We start from the raw sequence: 21,389 nt of genomic DNA on the forward strand, positions 1-21,389 counted from the left end.
TGTTGAGTATTAATTTATAAGTAGAAATTATATGTAAAATCTTTATGTGATTTGAATGAATTCAATAAATTGTGTGAATTGGTGTACTGAGAAGAATGCTAAATTAGCAAAATGAATATCTTGTGTATAGGCATAACAAATATAATTAGTAGAATAGTTTATGTTGTTTGTATCACTAGGTTGGTAATTATTTATTATCTTATCTTTATCACTCTTAAACTGATCTTTGATTAACTTAACCAATCATTTCTCGGGTCGGGTCAACCCTTAATCCCCCATTAGTCCATGTGCTCATGCAAACTATCCTGTATACATGAACCAGGTCAATTCCAGACCCATGGGCCTGACCATTGCCCCCCATTAGAACTACTCGTCTCTCATGGTTCGGTCAAATCACCCTCGCCAAGTTAAGACTTTTGAAATATGTTTTTGAAAAACACTTGAAGATACTGCAACAGAAAAACGAAAACTTTTTGACAATAAAGCTATCACTTTACATAAATTAACTTGATGTTTAAGCTAAGTAATTGTATATTTGAGGATTGTTCTTATCTCTCTCCAAATACTCCCTGTCAATTAGGCTTTCAATCCTCTTCTTCAAGTCAACTGGTTTTATAGGAAACTTAAGCTGTCCCAAAAAATAACACATTTTTTAATTGCAATTTAACCTACATTAGGCTCAGATCTGTAAAAAAGAAATGATTTCAACTTTTTAGAAAATGATTACCTGCTGGAAGAGTTCGGTTATCAGAAGTGTGTGACTTAGAATTTTCCTAGTTTTCATTATCCGAACAATAGCAGCATCAACCTGCAATTTATCCCAGTAATTTGTAATGCATTATGATCTCATAAACCATGTGGTGTGCGCGCGTGTTTGTATCCTAACAGAATATACCTGATATTGACGATCTTGGAATACTCTCTCGGTAGTGCTTGCATTTTCTTCAACAGTTTCCTTTAACTGGATAGCATTAACCTGTAAACACATTTTATAACGTCAAATTTAATTGCGTAAACAAAAATCAACCAATTGTTTATACAATTGCTTATTCGGTCGCCTCACCTTTATACGATAAAGAGGAGCAGTAAACCCGTCATTGAACATGAATGAATCATTATCATCCACTTCCCTACCCTTCGGTATCTGAGGAAATAGAAGAATTGTAACAAAACTAAATTTAACTGATTTTAATTTAAAATTAATATTAAAAACTATAAACACCTTTTGAAGGACGCGGACTTTTCCACAAGCAAGTGACTGCAGAGTTCTCCTTAGTTCCTTGTCCTCAATACTAGTAGCATCTTTAATATCTTGAAAACTAAGCGTTTGTGCATCATTGAACAGCATCAACACAACCGTCTGAAAAGATATATTAGTTATTTACTAATAAAAAACTTGAGTAAAACGTGTTTTAAGTTGTAAACAAGCCAAGCCATGCGTGAGCTGCTCAAGATCGGCTCGCTAAAAGCTCGAATCAAGACGAGCTTAAATGAGCCTGAGACTAATAACAAGCAGCTGGAGCCCGAGCTTCAAATAATAACTGTTATTATACACAAGGTTATGATAAAAGTAACTAAATAATATATATTAGTTATGTATAAAATAACTAAAAAATTAAAATATATACAAAAAAGAATTTAATTTTATACATTAATTACTAAAGAAACAAGCCAAGCTCAAGCTCGTGAAATCTATTCATGAGCCAAGCTCGAGCTCGAGCTCTTGTAAGTAAAGGAGCCTAGTCGAGCGCAGGCCCAGCTCGTTCCCATTATCCAACATGCCTGACCCGTTGACCCGCCTAGCTATACAAGATCAGAGGTGGAGACAAACCTGAAATAAAGAAACCGCTAATTCTTTTTTTCCCTTTGGAAATTCTGCTTTCAAGACGCAATGACCTAAGGAATTTTGCCACATTAATCGCCTACCACTATATTTGCTCAAGTAGAACTCTTTAAAAATATCCTGCACCATTGTACAACGTCAAGATTCTTATAAAATCAGAACCAGTTGACAAAAACATAATTGAATCATATTTCCTTCATGTCATACCTGATAAACATTCAGTTCATGGGGCAGACGAACATCCATTGGTGGATATGTAGGCCAGTAACTGTATCAACTACCATGTTAATATAATTAGCAGCAAAAATCAGATTTTTAGTTACTCCAAAACATACCCGGTTGTTAAAACATGAGCACTCAGCTCAATTCCTGAGGGCAGTTTTGTCCTAGCTTGAGATGACTGTTTGAACGATTCATTTATCTCCTTTGATAACCCGATGTCCTACAATTACAATATTTACAAAAAATAAAATAAAACAAATTTCAGCATTATTAACCAAATGCTCAAAATGAACCGATATGTGAATTGAAAGCATCACGTATACCTTAAACATGCCTTCAAGCTTGTTGGTGAACTGGCTACCGCATTCGGTTTTCAACTATAACAATGACTAATTAGTTAATATTCAGAAAATAAAGTTGCTTATCCGGCAAATCAAAAAGTTGATGGACCTTGGTGATCATTGACTTTTCAGCATCAATAGAAGCACTCTTTCCCAAAAGAAGCCTTTTTGCAAGATCCTTCTTATAGAAGGCCTCGAACACATCTTTACCCTACATCACAACATTAAACATAAATAGGTGAAACATGAAAATAAAATAGGTAACTATACAGAATGATAGCCAAATTTCACACTGAAGTCACTCGGTTTTATTGTTCTTCTCTTTCATTCCTATGTAAATTTTATAAAAACATTATGAGTGAGGCAAATGAAACATATCCAAATCTTGGGTTACTATTTAATGACCATCTTTTTCCTGTTTGACTTAAACTTAACAATTATGAAACTTGGTTATCTTCACCATTACCTCCTACTGCAAGTCAATAAGAAAAATAACACTTGTTAGTAAATGTTAGTTGTATTATATTAGGGTTACAACCCATGTAGTTGGTTAAAGCCCATGGGCCTTTTATTGGTTGTAATTAGGGTTTAGCTCTTGTATATATAGATGTTCACCCCTTTGCAATATTCACTCATTCAATAAACATCTCTTTCACTACCACCATCTTCTCTTTTACATGGTATCAAAGCTACGGCTCTCGATCCAAACCCTAGCCGCCACCTGATCCGAACCCAAATCTGACCAGCCGCCACCAGATCTGAAACGAGCTCCGGCCTCGTTGTACCTTCTGTTCTGTCACAAAATCTTTTTTCGAGACGTCACCTACTCACAACTGCCACCATTGTAACCAGAAGATCTCGTTTTACCTAACCTGAAAACCTGCCGCCGAACCGCCACCCCACGTGCCGTCGACGCTCCGCCGCTGCACTGCTTCCCACGCGCCGGCGTGTGTGAGAGCATGACCAATTTTCCGGGTCACGCTGATTTTTTCCAGGTCACTTGTTTTTCACTTCCGCACCTCCCTGTGTTGTTAGTTTTTCAATTCGGGGACTTTTAGTTTTCTATCTCAGTTCGTGTGCCTGTATTCGTTCGGTACACTAACTTCCAGATTCAATGGGAGACAAAATGGCTCCTGAAGATCAGATTTTCCCGGGTATTATCAACTATTTTTCTGTCCTACACATTCCCGTTAAGCTTGACTCCAAAAATTGGGGTTCGTGGAGTCTCTTTGTCCAAAAAGGTCTTACTAGTGTGGACAAAGACGACCATCTCACTAAACTACCTCCTGATCCGATTTCCAGAGAATGGCATATTGATTATAGTGGAATCCAAGTGGCACTATGGAATGCCATGGACCCACAAATCCTTAATGTTGCCCAAAACTTTTCCACCGTGAAGGAAATGTGGGATCACCTTTCTTCATCTTTTTCGGCTAAAGAGTCTCTTTCTCCTGCATATTCTGTAGTCCAAGTCTATGGCCGGGCTGAGCAAGGCGATTCTACATTCACCGGTTACTTTACACGGTTTTCCAAACTCTAAGATGAGCTTCGCACTATATTTCCACCCACTACTGATTTGAAGATCCAGGAGGAGCAAAACACCAAGATGGATGTCATGACCTTCATTGCCGGGTTATCACCTAAGTATTCGAGCGCTCGACCTTTATTGTTGAGTAACCCCACCGCTACATCATTTGTTGCATCGACGTATCATTTGTTACGAGAGATGTATGGTCCTGATGCAACTCCAACTCTTACTGATACATCGGCTATTTATACATCTACTGGTAAAAGCATTGGTCAAGGCTCTCATATGACCCACAAAAAGGGTATTGGACAGGGTGGTGGTATTGTTTGTCACTATTGCAAGGAACCGGGTCACACAAAATGGATAAGCCCGAACCGTTCTTTTGAAAGCCAACCACTTCCTCGACCCAAAGCTCGCTTGGCTACCACCGGTGAGGCTTCAGATCCGTGTTAGGATCGGAGTCACACACAAACACGAATACAATAGTAAAACCGAAAGAATAAACGAATGAGACACAAGGATTTAAGTGGTTCGGTCACGGTGTATGACCTACGTCCACTGTCGATAACTGGGGTTTTCTTATTATTGAGTGATACAAACTTACAAGTACAGGAGAGAATATATAGACTAGACAATTAGGGTTTAACCCTTTAACTAAACTGGGCCTGATTAGAGCTTTTGGGCTTGGCCAAAACTCAAACAGCTTAATCTCCTAATTCTGTCTATTCGTCTAAACCGGACCCGACCCATGATGGATCGGAGACCACAACATAACAATCTCCCACTTGGGCTTCGAGACATCTTCTCTAAACCACCACTTGGATGCGTCAAACATTTCAACCTGCTCCCATTTGGAGACGTAAAATGTCTTCACCTGCATTGCCTTGTACATGTAAAATAAAACCCATCTGGTTTTGCACCTCCTAGTTACCCTTCGCCTTCTCAACATTATTCCTGAAGGCCTGCTGAAGCTCTGCACAGCTTCAGCTTATCCAGCATCACCGGCTTGGTGAACATATCTGCTGGATTCTTAGCACCTGAGATATTTTTCAAACTGAAAACACCATCACTGATCAAATCTCTGACAAAGTGATATCTCCTCCCGATGTGCTTAGTCTTCGAATGATAGACTGGATTCTTCGCAAGTTTCACTGCACTCTCATTGTCACAATATAAGAAGAACTCTGCCTGTTTCTTTCCCAACTCTTCAAGAAAAGTTCTCAACCATACTAATTCTTTACTTGCTTCGGCTGCTGCCATATATTCTGCCTCAGTGGTTGATAAAGCAACACTTTTCTGAAGTCTGGACATCCAACATACTGCTGTTCCCCCAACTGTGAAAACATAACCAGTAGTGCTTTTAAACGTCTTCTTACATCCACCCAGATCAGCATCTGAATAACCCCTGAGAATTGTATCCTTCCCCTTAAAACATAACCCCAAACTGGAAGTACCCTTTAAGTATCTGAGTAACCATTTCACTGCTTCCCAATGTTCCTTTCCCGGATCCGACATAAAACGACTAACTACCCCGACAGCATGAGCAATGTCTGGCCGTGTACAAACCATGGCGTACATGAGACTGCCAACAGCAGATGCATACGGAACTTTAGCCATCTCTGTTCTTTCTTCCTCTGTTCTGGGAGACTGGTCTTTGGTAAGTTTGAAATGACTTCCCAGAGGTGTGTTTCTCGGTTTAGTCTTCTCATCATTCATCCTGAATCTTTCTAACACTTTCCCTATGTATTTCTCTTGGGATAGTGTTATGGAGCCATCTTTCTTTCTGGATATACTCATCCCCAAAATCTGTTTGGCTGGACCAAGATCTTTCATCTCAAATTCATCAGACAACTGTTTCTTCAACTTGCGAATCTCCTTCATATCAGATCCTGCAATTAACATATCATCTACATAAAGAAGTAGAATGATATATGAGCCTTTAAACTTCTTTAAGTAGCAGCAATGGTCGGCCTCGCATTTCTTGTACCCAGTTCTCACCATAAAATCATCAAACTTTAGGTACCATTGCCTAGGTGCCTGCTTCAGACCATACAAGCTTTTCTTCAATTTGCAGACCCATTTTTTTTTCCCGGCAACCTGAAATCCCTCAGGTTGTGCCATATAGATCTCCTCGTCAAGATCACCATGTAAAAATGCTGTCTTAACATCTAATTGCTCTAGATGTAAATTTTCTGCAGCAACAATACTTAAGATCAATCTGATGGTGGTCATCTTCACAACTGGAGAGAATATTTCATTATAATCAATTCCCTTCTTTTGCTGGAAACCCTTGACCACTAAACGAGCTTTGTATCGTTTAGACCCATCATGTTCTTCCTTGACTCTATAGACCCATTTATTCTGTAGAACTCTTTTATCTGGTGGAAACTTGGTTAAAACTCATGTCTGGTTTTTACTCAAAGAGTTCATCTCCTCCTTCATAGCATGCTCCCACTGGAGCGAATCTTTCAACTTAAGTGCTTCATAATAACTCTCTGGCTCACCACTTTCAGTTAAAAGGAGATAATTAACTGAAGGTTTGTAACGTACCGGCTGTTTAGAAACTCTGGTGGACCTCCTAACCCAGTGCTGAGGCGGGTCAGGTTCTTGTGGAGACTGTTCATCCTCAGACTCTGAACTCCCACTGTCAGAGACTCCCTCTGACTCTTCATTTCCACCAATATCATCATCTTCAAATTCAGGAACTGTGGTTTCTTCAGTTTCTGTCTCGGGTTCGGTAGCTGACTCAACTGTCTTTTTCTGAGCATCAATTTCATATTCAACCTGCTCTTTCTGAACCCTTGATTTTGAAGTGTTTCTATCTTTGTATAACTCAGCCTCATTAAAAGTTGCATGCTTGCTTCTGACTACTTTTCTGCTTTCTAAATCTCAAAGCCTGTAGCCCATTTCGTTTGACCCATATCCAATGAAAACATATTTTTTAGCTTTAGCATCAAGCTTGTCATTTTTCACTAGATCATAAGCGCTACACCCAAAGACTTTCAAATGCTTATAATCTGCAGCTTTACCTTTCCACTCTTCTTCTGGTGTCTTGAAACCCAGCGGTACTGACAATCCCCGGTTAATTAAATAAGCTGCAGTGTTAACTGCATCTGCCCAGAACGTCTTTGGAAGCCCGGCATTAAGTCTCATACTTCTTGCCCTTTCATTTAACGTCCTGTTCATTCGTTCTGCCACTCCATTTTGTTGAGGAGTGCCAGGGACTGTAAAGATCATCCGAATACCGTACTCTTCACAATAATCAAGGAATTCTTTGCTAACGTATTCACCACCGTTATCCGACTTCAAGCATTTCACCTTCAAATCAGTTTCCAATTCAACAGCAGTTTTCCATTTCTTAAAAGTATCAAAAACATCAGATTTATTTTTAAGAAAGTAAACCCATACCTTGCGTGTCGAATCATCAATGAAGGTGACATAATAGTGCGATCCTCCCAAAGAAGAGACTGAAGTTGGTCCATAGACATCAGAGTGAATAAGCTCCAATTTCTGAGCTTTCGGTTGTTTTCCGGTTTTCACAAAAGATACTTTCTTCTTTTTACCGAAAACACATGGTTCACAAAATTCAGATTCAACCTTCTTCAGTTCTGGAATTTTTCCTCTAGCAACGAGCATTTTCATCCCTTTTTCACTCATGTGGCCGAGTCGTTGGTGCCACAAACTAGACTGACTCGGTCCACTGGTCACTGCATTTACCCCATCAGCTGGAATTTCAACCATGTATAAAGTGCCCTTCTTTTTACCTCTGGCGTTCACAAGATTCCCTTTCACAACTTTCCATTGACCCCCACCAAACATAACATCATATCCTTGGTCATCTAACTGCCCAACAGAAATTAGCTTTCTTCTAAGGCTAGGAACGACCCGAACATCCTTTAGAGTCCATGAGGTGCCCAATGAAGTTTTTAGTTCAATATCCCCCATCCCCGTGATATCAACAGCATGATTATTAGGCAAACGAACTTTACCAAAATTACCTGTTCGGAGATTCTTCATCTTCTTCGTACTATAAGTGGCATGAAAAGATGCACCAGAATCCATAATCCATGAATCTGTTGATTCTTCAACACAGCAGATAAGAGTCTCTTCTGAACCTTCTGAATCATCTGAACCGGTGGCCAGATTAACTTCCTTCTTAGATACTTTCTTTTCTTTTGAAATTGAGGGGTTAGGGCATTGGTTTCTGAAATGCCCCATTTCTTTGCAATTCCAACACTCAATGTCTTTTCTGGGCTTTGACTGACTTCTTCTTCTAGACTTTGACCTACCCATGCCATTACCTTTCTCGCTTCTCCTACCTCTCCCTTCGGTGCTCAATATAGAACTAGATGTCTCACCAGAATTCCTTCTTCTTATGTCCTCCCCTAAAATCAAATCCCGGACTCCTTCAAAAGTAAGCTTAGTATTCCCAGAAGAACTACTAACTGCAGTAACAGTCCCTGACCAACTTTCGGGTAACGAGGATAACAAGAGTAACGCTTGAACTTCATCATCAAACTTGATATTAACAGAAGACAAACGAGAAATAATAGTGTTGAAGTCATTAACCTGAGAGGTAACAGATGCCTCTTCCTTCATTCTGGTGTTAACTAGCTGTCTAATCAGAAATACCTTGTTTGATGCAGAAGGCTTTTCATACATATTTGACAAGGCTTTCATAAGACCATACGTGGTAGTTTCATTTACAATATTGAATGCCACATTCTTAGCTAGTGAGAGTCTAATAACAGCTATGGCTTTTCTATCAAGTACCTTCCACTCATCATCTTTCATACTTTCCGGTTTCCTCTCTTCTAGTGCTTCCATTAAATCTTTCTGACATAGCAAATCCTCAATTTGCATTTTCCACCATCCAAAATCCTGACCATCAAACTTCTCAATCTTGATCTTTCCGTCCTCAGCCGTTATCCAAACTGAGTTTTGATTACAGCAAACAACCAAACTACCCAAGGAATAAAAGGACTGGAAACTGATCAGAAAAAAAAACGAACCAGCAGCTGCGGAACCCTAATCAGCGGCGGCGGAACTGTAGCGGCGGCGGCGGTACTGTAGCGGCGGCGGCGGTACTGTAGCGGCGACGGCGGTACTGTAGCAGCGGCAGCGGTACTGTAGCAGCGGAGCAGCGGCGGCGGAACTGTGTGTATAATCGAGAACCAGGCTCTGATGCCAATTGTTAGGATCGGAGTCACACACAAACACGAATACAATAGTAAAACCGAAAGAATAAACGAAAGAGACACAAGGATTTAAGTGGTTCGGTCACGGTGTATGACCTACGTCCACTGTCGATAACTGGGGTTTTCTTATTATTGAGTGATACAAACTTACAAGTACAGGAGAGAATATATAGACTAGACAATTAGGGTTTAACCCTTTAACTAAACTGGGCCTGATTAGAGCTTTTGGGCTTGGCCAAAACTCAAACAGCTTAATCTCCTAATTCTGTCTATTCGTCTAAACCGGACCCGACCCATGATGGATCGGAGACCACAACATAACAATCCGAGCGTCACTCTTGCCTACACAATTAGTGAAGAGGACTACTGTCGTTTCTAGCATCTTCTAGCCTCTCAGACGCATACCCCTACTCCATGTACCAATGCGGCCGATTCAGGTACGTTTCCGAGTCTTACTTCATCTTGAATTATTGATTCTGGAGCTACTCATCACATGACTGGAACCGGGGTATTCTTTCCAACCTTCATGAAGTTTCCCACCAGCTAATGGATCTTCCAGCCTGTACTTGGGGTTGGGGTTGGAGTTGGGTTGGATCCATTAACAATTCGTCCAACTTAAACCTATCTTATATTCTGTTTGTTCGTAAATTTCCCGATAGCCTTTGTTCAGTAAGCCAACTTACTAAACAAAACAATTGCTCCGCTAAATTTATCCTACTCATTGTATCTTTCAGGAACTATGGACGAACCGTCTGATTGGCACAGGTTTTGAATCAGGAGGCCTATACCGCTTAACCTTCTTGTCACATCCTACAACGAATGCTTGTGATTTAAGAGTCAAGGAGGACCGTTGTCGGTTAGGTTATCTCTCTACAGCAATTCTGAGGCAAATGAGACCAGATTTACCACTTTCGTCTTTTAATTTTCATTTTGAGTCGTGTCAACTTGGTAAACAAACCAGGCATCCCTATCCCCCTAGAGTGTCTAATCGAGTCAGTTTTTGTTTTGAACTTTTGCATTCTGATGTATGGGTCCTTGCCCTACCAAATCTACGTTGGGTTTTGAATATTTTATTACCTTTATTGATGACTATTCTCGTGCTACTTGGGTTTATTTGTTGAAATCTCGTAGTGAGGTGTTTTCCACCTTTCATGAATTTAATGCTTATGTTCAAAACCATTTTAACACCACAATTAATATATTACAATATGATAATGCCAGAGAATATTTTTTCACCGACTTTTCTTCATACTTAAAAACCCACGGCATTATTCATGAATCTTCGTGTGCTTATACATCCCAACAAAATGGTGTGTCCGAACGCAATAATCGTCACCTATTGGATGTCGCTCGCACAATCATGTTCCAATCATGTGTTCCTCATCGCTTCTAGGGAGATGTTCTCACTGCCAAATATCTTATTAACCGCATGCCCACACCCGTCCTTCATGGTAAAACACAGTTTTCTATACTATTTCCCAATGGCACTCCATTTCCTCTCGCACCTAAAGTTTCTGGTTGTGTGGCCTATGTTCATGATCATCGTCCGAAAACCACTAAACTTAATCCTCGAGCTATTCATTGTGTCATTCTTGGTTACTCACGGGTTCAAAGGGGGTATTGGTGCTATAGCCCATCCCTTCACTGATACTTTACTAGTGTCGATATCACCTATCATAAGTCATGTTCTTACTTTCTCGAGTGTTCCACTCCTGTTTCTGATCCATTTTCTGACCTTGATATACCCACATCTCCCCTTATCCCCACTTTCCCATGCCTAGTGTACCGGATCTCCCGGTCCACGCTGCTTCTGATCCTGCCTCCACGAGTCCACCGACATAACCTCCCCCTTTACTTTTCACATATAATCGTCGACGCAAGAATCAATCGGAGCCTCCCGATTCCCAATCAAACCATGATATGTCCTTAGTTCCACTCCCCTCTTCTGAGCCCAACACCCCGTCACCTACTCCCTCCCCACCCACTTCGGACCTTACTATGCCACATGATCTTCCTTATAATCCTCCATGTGCCCCATTTCCCGATATACCTATTGCCTTTCACAAAGAACCACGACATTGCACCCGTTACCCTATTCAAGATTATGTTGCCTACTTTCACCTATCTCCTGAATCTTATGCCTATACTACTACCCTTGATTCCTACCCGATTCCCAAAAATGTGACCACAGCTCTCGCTCACCCAGGATGGAGGCGGGCTATGGAAGAGGAAATTAGGGCTCTAACATCCAATCATACATGGGATCTTGAAACACTTCCTGTTGGGAAGCGTATTGTTGGTTCTTGTTGGGTGTTCACAGTCAAACTTCACTCGGATGGTTCTTTACATCGCCTAAAGGCTCGGTTGGTCGCCAAAGGGTATTCTTAGGCATATGACATTGACTGTGATGAAACTTTCTCGCCAGTTGCTAAAATGCCATCTGTCCGTATATGTATTGTCCTTGCTGCCATTAATCATAGGCCGCTTCACCACCTTGATGTCAAGAACGCCTTTCTTAATGGTGTTCTTAAGTATGAGGTATATATGGAGCAGCCACCAGGGTTCATTGTTGAGGAGGCCTCAAAAGTTTACAGACTACGTCGTTCTCTATATGATCTTAAACACTCTCCCAGGGCATGGTTTGGTCAATCTTCTAGTGTTATGGGACAGTTTGGGATGACTCGTAGTGCATACGATCACTCTGTCTTCTTTAGACACCAAAAGGGAAAAAAGGATTATTGTAGTTGTTTATGTGGATGACATTATAATCATAGGCGATGATGAGGTCAGGATCACCGAACTCAAACAGTTTTTTCAGTCTCAGGTTTCAGGTCAGCGACTTAGGTCGATTAAGGTATTTCCTTGCCATGGAAGTATCTCGCTCTCCACAAGGAATACTTCTCTCTCAACGAAAGTATATTCTTAATATGTTGACTGAATACGGCTTGCTGTGTTGCAAACCAGTTGATACCCCAATGTTTCCTACAAAGAAACTCCTTCCTAATGAAGAGGATCCAATGAAAGATCCTGAGCGATACAGACGGTTGGTCAGTAAACTTAATTATTTAACCGTCACGCGACCGGATATTTCATGTAGTGTCAGTGTTCTAGCCAGTTCATGGCTGAACCGTACATAGGTCACAGGGATGCTGCTCTTCGTGTCTTAAGATATCTCAAGGCCACACTAGGCCTTGGCATCCTATATTATGATCAGGGTCATTACCGAGTGGGTGCTTTCACGGAAGGAGATGGTCGGATATCAAGTTTCTCAGACACAGATTGGGCACGTTGTTCGATTTCACGATGATCTACCACTAGATATTGTGTGTTCGTTAGAGGAAATCTTGTATCATGGAAAAGTAAGAAACAACACACGGTATCTAGATCGAGCGTTGAATCGGAGTATAGAGCCATGGCAGATGTAACATCGGAGATGACATGGATTCGTCGTCTTCTCATAGAACTCGGGGTTGTTTCTAAAGACTTGATGCGGTTATATTATGATAATCAATCAGCTATCCATATAGCCAAGAATCAAGTATTCCATGAGAGGACGAAACACATTGAGGTTGGCTGCCATCTTATCAGAAACCGGGTAGTAGGCACACAAGCAGATCCTCCATCCATTCAACCAATTCATATTAAGACAAACTTTCAACTTGCCGATATTCTCACTAAACCTCTCCGAAAAACTCTAATAGATTTTATTTGTAACAAGTTGGGCATGATTAACATCTATGCACCAACTTAAGTAGGAGTGTTAGTTGTATTATATTAGGGTTACAGTCCATGTAGTTGGTTAAAGCCCAAGGGCCTTTGATTGGTTGTAATTAGGGTTTAGCTCTTGTATATTAGATGTTCACCCCTTTGTAATATTCACTCATTCAATAAGCATCTCTTTCACTACCAACACCTTCTCTTTTACAATATATGTTTCCATTGCCTCAATTTTTAGAAAACTTACGGTAAAACAAAAGAATTTCGTAGAATTGGAACACCTAATGAAATAGGGGTGTGCATGAAACTGAAAAATTTGATTACTAACCCAAAAAAAAGAACCAAAATAGCTGAACGCAAACAAAAATCGACGGTTTGGTTTTATTTTTCATAAAAACGAACTTTCGGTTCATTTTTGCATGTAATTAAAACCAAAAAAAAACCCGAACAATTTCAAGTTTATGAATTTTCATTTTTATTTAAAATTATAAGTAACTCATAAGAATTTAATAAATAGTGTTACCCAAATAATTTAATAAATAGTGTTACCCAAATAGTGTTAATCAACAAAAAAAATTTAGGCCCAAACTTTTAGGCTCAAATTCCTAATTTCGGGCCAATTCCGCAAGGACAATGATTGGGAATTTGTTGATCAGTCTTGTTACGGCCAATAAATTTCAAGCCCAAATAGTAAAAAGAAACCAAACCCAAACCCAAACCCAAACCCAAAATGAAAAAACTGAACGGTTTTCAAAAACTCAAAAACTAAAATTTTAGTTTTTGGTTCAATGTTAGCCCAAAACCAACCCATGCACACCCCTAATTACTAACGGGTATAAAAAATGTCAATGTTGACCCAAAGCCAACCGATGCACACCCCTAATTATTAATTAATGGGTATAAAGGAAAAGCTAACATAATGCAATGATGCAAGAGTTTATTTTATTAAATTACCACCATTATTTAGGTACCTGTATAAATCTAAAGAGAACCAAAACTTTGTCAAGAGTGCCCTCCAATTCTTCTTCTGATGTACCCTTATTTCCAGCACGAAGTTTCTCATCCAAAAACTTTGCAATCAGTTCAGCAGGGCGATTCTGTAAATAACACATTAATGTTCCGTTACTTCCAAAACAAATCTAATTATCAACTTCATTTCATAAACTGTTAACAATAATTATACCTGGCGAAGATTAACTAGATATTCAAATGCCTCTTTAATTGTGATGCTAAAAACATCATTCTTCGAGAAGCTATCTTCCCATATTTTGTCAAGAGACATTTTGAATTCTAAGAGAGATGACACCATATCTTTGTCTTTTTCTTCATCGATTACAATATTCCGTCCCGTTTTTCTGATGTATAAACTTAGGGCATGTCTTAACGAATCAAGAGCGTTTACTCTAGAGAAAAGTGTGTACATTCTTCTAAGATCTTCAGTACGGTTACCGTCCATCAACATTGTGAAACACTACACCAAGTTATAACAAAGGTATAAGGGTTGAGTGAAACTTATCATAACAAGAATTAGAGCAGTAAACAAGCCAAGCCGAGCTCAACTAATTTTACGAGTGCTCGAACTCATTTATAATTTATTAATTAATAACTAATTTAATACATTTATAATTAACTTTAATATATATATATTATAATTTTTGTATATAAGATAATATATATTGTTTAGTTAATTTTTATCATAACTATAAACTTGGATACAATAATTATATTTATGTAATATTAAATGAAAGTTATATAAAAAATAGGCCCGTTTAGACTCGCGAGCTGCTCGAGCACGATAGGTGAAGCTCGGGATCAGGCTCTGGCTTGTTTATTAAATAAGCTTAGTTTTAGGCTAGAGCTCAGGTGCAAGCTCATTTAAGCAATTAAGCTCAGCTTGATTCGACCTTTTAGCGAGCCGATCTTGAGTGGCTCATGAGTAGCTTGGCTCATTTACACCCCTACTCAAAGATTAAAAGAAAATTCAAATTTTAAGAAGGAAAAAGATGATTCATGCCTTATCAAGTATTGCAGATATATGGAGTTCAAGGAGTTGTTTTTCAGCAGTCGCAACCAACGGTTTTCTTGTACCAGCATCAAGATATAGTAGACATCTGTCATTTTCTTCATGCAACCTTACCTGTAATCATGAACACCATCAAATACCAATGAAACATATAACATGGAAGCATTAATACCATAAAAAACAAACAAACATACTTTCTCATTTCACAAAATAGTCCCTCAATTTTTATCATTCAAAAGTTGTGCACATGTCACAAAACACAAAGAAGTCCCAATTTTGCTATATTAAAGTCCCAGACTTATTTATAGTGCATGTACTTGTGGAAAAATATTTAAAATAATGAATAGTTACCCCTTAAATTCGTTGGAAATAAGATTATAGAACTTTTTTGTGCATAAAAGTTGAATGTCACTTTACCAAGTTTAGACCAATATTAAAAAGGTAACAGAAAATTTTTTTAAAAATATTTTTTCACAAATACAAGCATTCTAAACAGGTGTAGTGACTTTAATGGAGCAAAATTGAGTTGAGAGACTTTTTTGTGATTTCTAACATGCGCAAGGACTGTTATACGCCAAAATGACAGAGCTAAAGCTTTTTCATGAAAAATGAGAAACTATGTTGTTTTCTATTATATTAACCCAACATGGAATAATACTTTAAAAGAAAAATATGCAGAATGATACACACCTCCACATGTTTCAAATAATCTGGAACATCTGCTTGTTGCATGTATTTTACTCCTTCAGCAGCATAGAATTCTGATGTACATTCAAGGAACAGTTTCTCAAAAATCTCAGAATAAATACCTAAGGCAGTAAACATCTTCAACAGATGGTTAAGAAGTGTTCTATCAACCGCTTCACCTATTCTGACACGTGTAAAATATAAACATATAAGTCACAAATATACAAGATTATTCATACGATCAATAAAAGACATGGTAGCTTACCTCTCACTCTCTATCATTTTCAGAAGGCCGAATACGGTTTTGTGTTCAACTTCTGAAGCTTGTGACAAATGCTTCCAGAAGAGTTGAAGGCCCATGTCCCATAATGACCATATGGATGGAGTTTGTTTCACATATGTACGGTCCAGATACAACGCGATACCACGGATCATTAACATTTGGTCACAAAAATCTTGCCAGGTTTTATGCACAAGTGATAAAAACACCACAATGTCTTCACTTTGACCAACTAATGATTGTATAGCAGAAGAAATGTGGGACTCACACTCGTTCTCGATTCGTTTGTAAAGACTTCCGCCCAGCTTAAGGAGGCAAAGATCATTGACCACCTATAACAATGAAAAGTTCAATAATTAATTAATAATTAAACAATGAATGAATGTTAAATCGTTAATTCATAGTAATAAAGGATCACTCACTTGATAAAGCTTCTCTAAGTCACAAGGATCAGGCTGCTTCAAGAATATGGCACTAATTGCTGACTTCAAGACTGCCCATGTGGTCTCCTCAAAGTTTGATGGCAGTGTTGGTTTAGCTAAAATAAGAGAGAAACAAATTCAAAAACATGCTCATGCATAAAAAAGTAATTATAACTTTATAATTAAATTTCACATAATCTAAACTAAACACTGTTCTAAGTTAGTTACAAGATTATAATAAAATTTCACATACTCTAAACTAAACACTGGTGTAGGGTTTTAGATGAAACATATTCTAAATGTACAGACTAGATGTCTAGAGCATCCTAATTGGATCAATTAAGAGCAGACATAGTGGGGCCTTTTGGAAGGGGCAACACAACACCGCCCCCGGGGTACTATAGGAATTTTTTTTTTTTTTTGCGTTGGGCGTTTTGGTGAAGGCGCCACCCCCCTTTTAATCCTCCGGCCAATCATATGTTTATGTTATTCATAATAATTGAGTAATATTGCAAGGGCGCCACATGTCCTCGAAAAGAGTGAAGCTTTACCTAGAAAGTTATTTTAAAAACCTGAGGCTATACGTAATGGGGCGATAAGTTGTGGTTTTTGGGCGATTTTAGGCGCCTAACACCCCCGGCGCTTTTTGGGCGATAAGTGAAGTGGGGTGGGGTGGGGTGGGGGGGACACATTTTTGTGGCATGTGTATTTTGAAAATAATGATAAAATATTAAAAAGAGGGCGACAGACAAAGGGCTTGAACACCACTGCACCCCTAAAACAAAACCGTCATCTGCTGGCTGACTTCTCGAAATCCCTCTGCGCTCCACTACACGTAGTCTAATAATATAAAAAACAGTAAGCAATCCACACAAATCAATCAATTACATTACATCGGAAACCCTAGCTGAGCTAGAAAACACGTAATTATAAAGGCATACATCAATATAAAAAACATACATATAATAATAATAATAATTAAAGTGAACAAAAAACCTTTAAGGAGCTTAATAACGAGCTTCTTAGCAGGAGGCTGAAGCGGCGTAGCTTTCTTCCTTGCCAAATTGGCTGTAAATCCACCAGCAGCAGATGATTCGTTGTTATTGTCGAGTGATTTGGGCTTCTTCATGTGAGGTGGTGGCGGAGATGTGCAGGTTGATGAACGTTTGCGGTTGGTGGTGTGGGGTTGAGACATATATTATTATTATTATTATTATTTTAATAACTAGTCATTTTGTTGTTCAAAGATGCAGGTGGACGGGATGAGGAAGAAGACGGTCGAGAGAGAAAGCGGGTATGGATCTTAATTATGGGTCATCGGGTCGACTCATATTCATATTCATGTAGTTTTGTATAGTTTGTTACAGATTGAAGTTTTAATAATCTAAACAAAATATTAATCCCAACAAATTATTTAACAAACGTGGACAAAAATGAGAAGTGTAAGAGGGATGAATCTTTCAAGAAAAAAATGTTCTTAGTGTGTGTTGCTCTTGGTGTAATGGTGGCTTATGGCATTTAAAGGGAAAGCCTAATTAATAATGTTAGCGTGTCCATACGGAGGGGGTGGGGGCGGAGATTGTTATTGATTATTGCTTTCTTATAGAATATAATGTTATGAACTTGTAGCACTTAATATTGCTTCAACAACCAAGTCTAAATTCTACTAAACAAGTGCACCTTCATTATGCAAATTTATTAACTGAACCACATAATCACTTGTATGTAGGGCATAGTGAGAGAGTCGAATAAGAAAGAAATGTGTTCACATAATGACATAGACATGAGAGTTGATAGAGGTTTTACGTCTTACAATCTTCACTTATTTTCGATATTTGGATTACAACAATCTTAACTTGAGTCTTTTAACTCATTTGTTCCAAACTCGTTTGCGATATTCCCCAAGTGCCCAAAGTGGGAAGATGTTTCTTATTCCACCAAATTCCTCAAGGAAACTCCCGTAATCTCTTGCAAAATTCATATTAGATTATATAAATAGACCAAAATGATCAATCAAACTAGAAAACTTATAATTAAAAAATAACACGTCTTATTACCTATTGAGGAAAATCTTCATTATCCATTTGTGCATTAATTAATATTTTTGCTGCTTTATGCAAGGGTGCTGGATCTCTTTCAACCTAGTATAAGAAAAAAAAAGTAACGTATGGATGTTTTTACCATTTGGAATAAGTCATATCCCATATATAGGTGTGGATATGAGAGACTAGGTGTCCAGGGGCGGACCTAGCCTTTAGAGAGGGGAGTTGCCGCCAAACTTACTTTTTAATGTTATTCATATGTAAAATCCCGACCGTCCTTCTTAAAATTAATGTTAAGGCCACCTATATCCCCATGAAAGTTTTATATGGGTTCACCACTCTAAAGGTTTATAAGATATGTCCCATCTCAAAACAATCAAATCATTTTGGTTTATTGGTGTGCATGACAGTGGAACTCCACCGTAAATAACATATTTTCTATTATACTTCGATTTATGAACACCAAATATCATTTTCAAATTAAAGTATTACTTGGGTACATGAAATTAATAATCGAATAAGACATGATAAAGATTCCTGCAAGGGTTAAACCATCAACCATGGATGTAAAATGTTCTACCTCATGAAACCAAATAAATATGTGAGCTCCTTGTTAGCAACTAGAAAATACCGGTTTGTCTATAATGGGAATTGAACATCCACCATTTAAGACATACTCCAACTTATCAACACTTTGATACAAGGGCCGGCCCTGGGAAGGATAAGGTGGGCGACGGTCCCTGGCCTGATCTGCCAGGAAAGTTCGTAATTTTTAAAAAAATATATATTATATGTGTGTTTGTATTTAAAAAAATATGTATATTTGAAGGAATGACCAACATTTACATACTAACAACCTAGTTTACTATTCCATTTAAGTTTAATAACTCATTTTTAAATGACTTTTAGGTGAAACAATAGGAAGTAACGTATATTCATTTTGTATTCCTATTTTACTTAGGGGCCATCTTTTTACTCGCCTCTAATTCAAAAATGTTCACAATTTTCGGAGACGGTCATATTTGATACCATTGAGCTGCATGCCCTTTGATTGATATGAGAGATAAAACGTTACATGGAATTACAACCTTGGTTATTTAGTGAAAATCGAACCTGCCCATCTAACATGAGACCAAGCATAACCCATGATGTTTGAACTAGGTTGGTCCGATTTCCATCCAAGGGTGTGTATACTTCACTAGGGCATGACTTGTAGCCCTCTCTGATGCAGCGTACTAACGTTGATTCTTTGAATACCCGTGATGATCCTTCCCCAAACCCCCCAAAATCGACCCTAAAGGCAGAAATTTGAAAACCAATACGTTTTTATTCAAATATGATCAATGTTCAGTCACAAGTAACGTAACATATTAATACACCTAAAATGGGTCTGGGCCTACAAAAATAACCACAGGCACAACAACAGCCCAAAAGAAAAACCCAAAAACTAGATAAAAAACATAAAGGTGGCCCAAAAGTCTATTTAGAAGGCTTATTTCAGAAAAATAAATGGGATAACCTGCTTGTGGTTGGTTAGCACAACGTGCCCCACATTCCAACTATCGTTTTGACTGGTAGCACGCTTGAAATGGAGGCCAGTAGCCCAAGTTATGCATATTTTCATGCAACATCTCTAGAAGCACGATCTTGGGCCTCTAGAAACATCATGATTCGATCTTCAACACTTGGGCCCACATCACTCTCCCCAGCCACCTTCATTTGGGTTAAAGTAAAATTTTGACTCCTTTATGAACTGCTACGCTTTTATGTTAAAATTTTCTAGTAGAAACTAAGCCTGCTAGTTAGGGGCGGACCTACATACACTCTTATGGGTTCAGGGAACCCACCGAGTTTCAAAATTTTAATAGAGATCATATATAGCAACTCTGAAGTGAACCCATACATTGATACCAAGTGATCCATGATCAACTTGAAGAAGTGTTCTCGTGGATGAATCTTAGTGTTTCATGCAAGAAACTCGGGTTCAAATCTGTGCACTGGTGTTCTTTTAGAACCTTTATTTAAAACTCTTTTTTTTTTCTTTTGCATTGTTGTTCTTTTAGAACATTTTTTTTTCTCTTTTGCACTGTGTTCTTTAAGAACCTTTATTTAAGCTCTTCTCTTTTGAATTCCATCATCGGCCAATTTGCTCGACACATCATTTGCACTGTAATCTCTGTACCAAAGGAAGTAATGGTTTTATGGTGTCTTTTGGGTCTGCTCATTCCGTGAGCAAATTGGTTAAGACAAATGGAACACAACTATAGTGTAATTTATATAGTTCTTGTTGAATTCAGTTAAAGTGTAAAATGTTTTATTGGTAAGTGAAAAACAATTGTGACTGTCACAAAACTACAATGCCTCCACATTGATGGACAATTCCATGAGCACATTGACGAATTTGTTTCACTTGGTATGTATGATTAATAAACAGTTTGAACATTTCCTTACAAAAAAGTTAGAACATTTGCAAGTTTCATCTATTCTAAGTTCCTAACCAATTTGCTCATGGACAGTTAAAAAGAAAATAACCAAAGCAAGTCATGCATTTAATTGCAAAAAAATGGGATTATTTACGCTTTAACTGAACGTTACCCGGCCCGAACTGTCGGACCGACTCGAAAACTTTTATGTCCGGTTCTATGAAAACTAGAGCATTAAAAACAGTGAATCAACTGGAAAAAAATTCTTGGATCCGCCACTGCTGCTAGTGCATAGTATGCGCCTTATATAAAGCATATTCCCCAATAACCATACATGTGAGTTCCATATATCATATAATTTTCATCCAAAATTCTAGCCAACTTATATTCACCGCTAGAAAATAGGTCATTTTTCTATAATAATTTCTTTTGACACACGAATATTCCAACAAAAGTCCGACGAAATAACCCTAAGTTATATTGTAGTATTGTGATAAACTAGCGACAATACAACTTTTCGTCAGATCATCATCAATAAACTAAGACCATTTATAATTATTGATTCTATTTAACTATTTCATCGAAAAACTGTCAGAAATCATTGATAAATAGTTAAATACTGCCATAAAGAAAAAAACAGAAAAAAAAATAATAACAAGATTA

The 21,389-nt window shown here is 38.2% G+C and overlaps 1 protein-coding gene across 1 annotated transcript; it reads right to left on the reverse strand.

The window, feature by feature from the left end:
• Positions 1 to 426: 426 nt before the first annotated feature.
• On the reverse strand, positions 427 to 17,480 carry LOC143578251 (cullin-4-like). Its single transcript, XM_077061888.1, has 17 exons — positions 17,258 to 17,480; positions 16,262 to 16,377; positions 15,825 to 16,171; positions 15,563 to 15,743; positions 14,864 to 14,986; positions 14,033 to 14,320; positions 13,821 to 13,946; positions 2,516 to 2,617; positions 2,389 to 2,442; positions 2,179 to 2,285; positions 2,051 to 2,111; positions 1,832 to 1,963; positions 1,223 to 1,360; positions 1,064 to 1,144; positions 896 to 976; positions 728 to 808; positions 427 to 628 (listed from the first exon to the last, which is right to left on the reverse strand). Exons 1-17 carry the CDS (start codon positions 17,454 to 17,456, stop codon positions 515 to 517), a joined length of 2,331 nt encoding a protein of 776 aa, XP_076918003.1. The 5' UTR covers positions 17,457 to 17,480; the 3' UTR covers positions 427 to 514.
• Between the last annotated feature and the right edge of the window lie 3,909 nt (positions 17,481 to 21,389).

The sequence above is a fragment of the Bidens hawaiensis genome, unplaced genomic scaffold, assembly GCF_021521415.1.
Source record: "Bidens hawaiensis isolate Kalapana, Puna unplaced genomic scaffold, B.hawaiensis_p1.1 tig00029085_1, whole genome shotgun sequence".
Taxonomy (NCBI): domain Eukaryota; kingdom Viridiplantae; phylum Streptophyta; class Magnoliopsida; order Asterales; family Asteraceae; genus Bidens; species Bidens hawaiensis.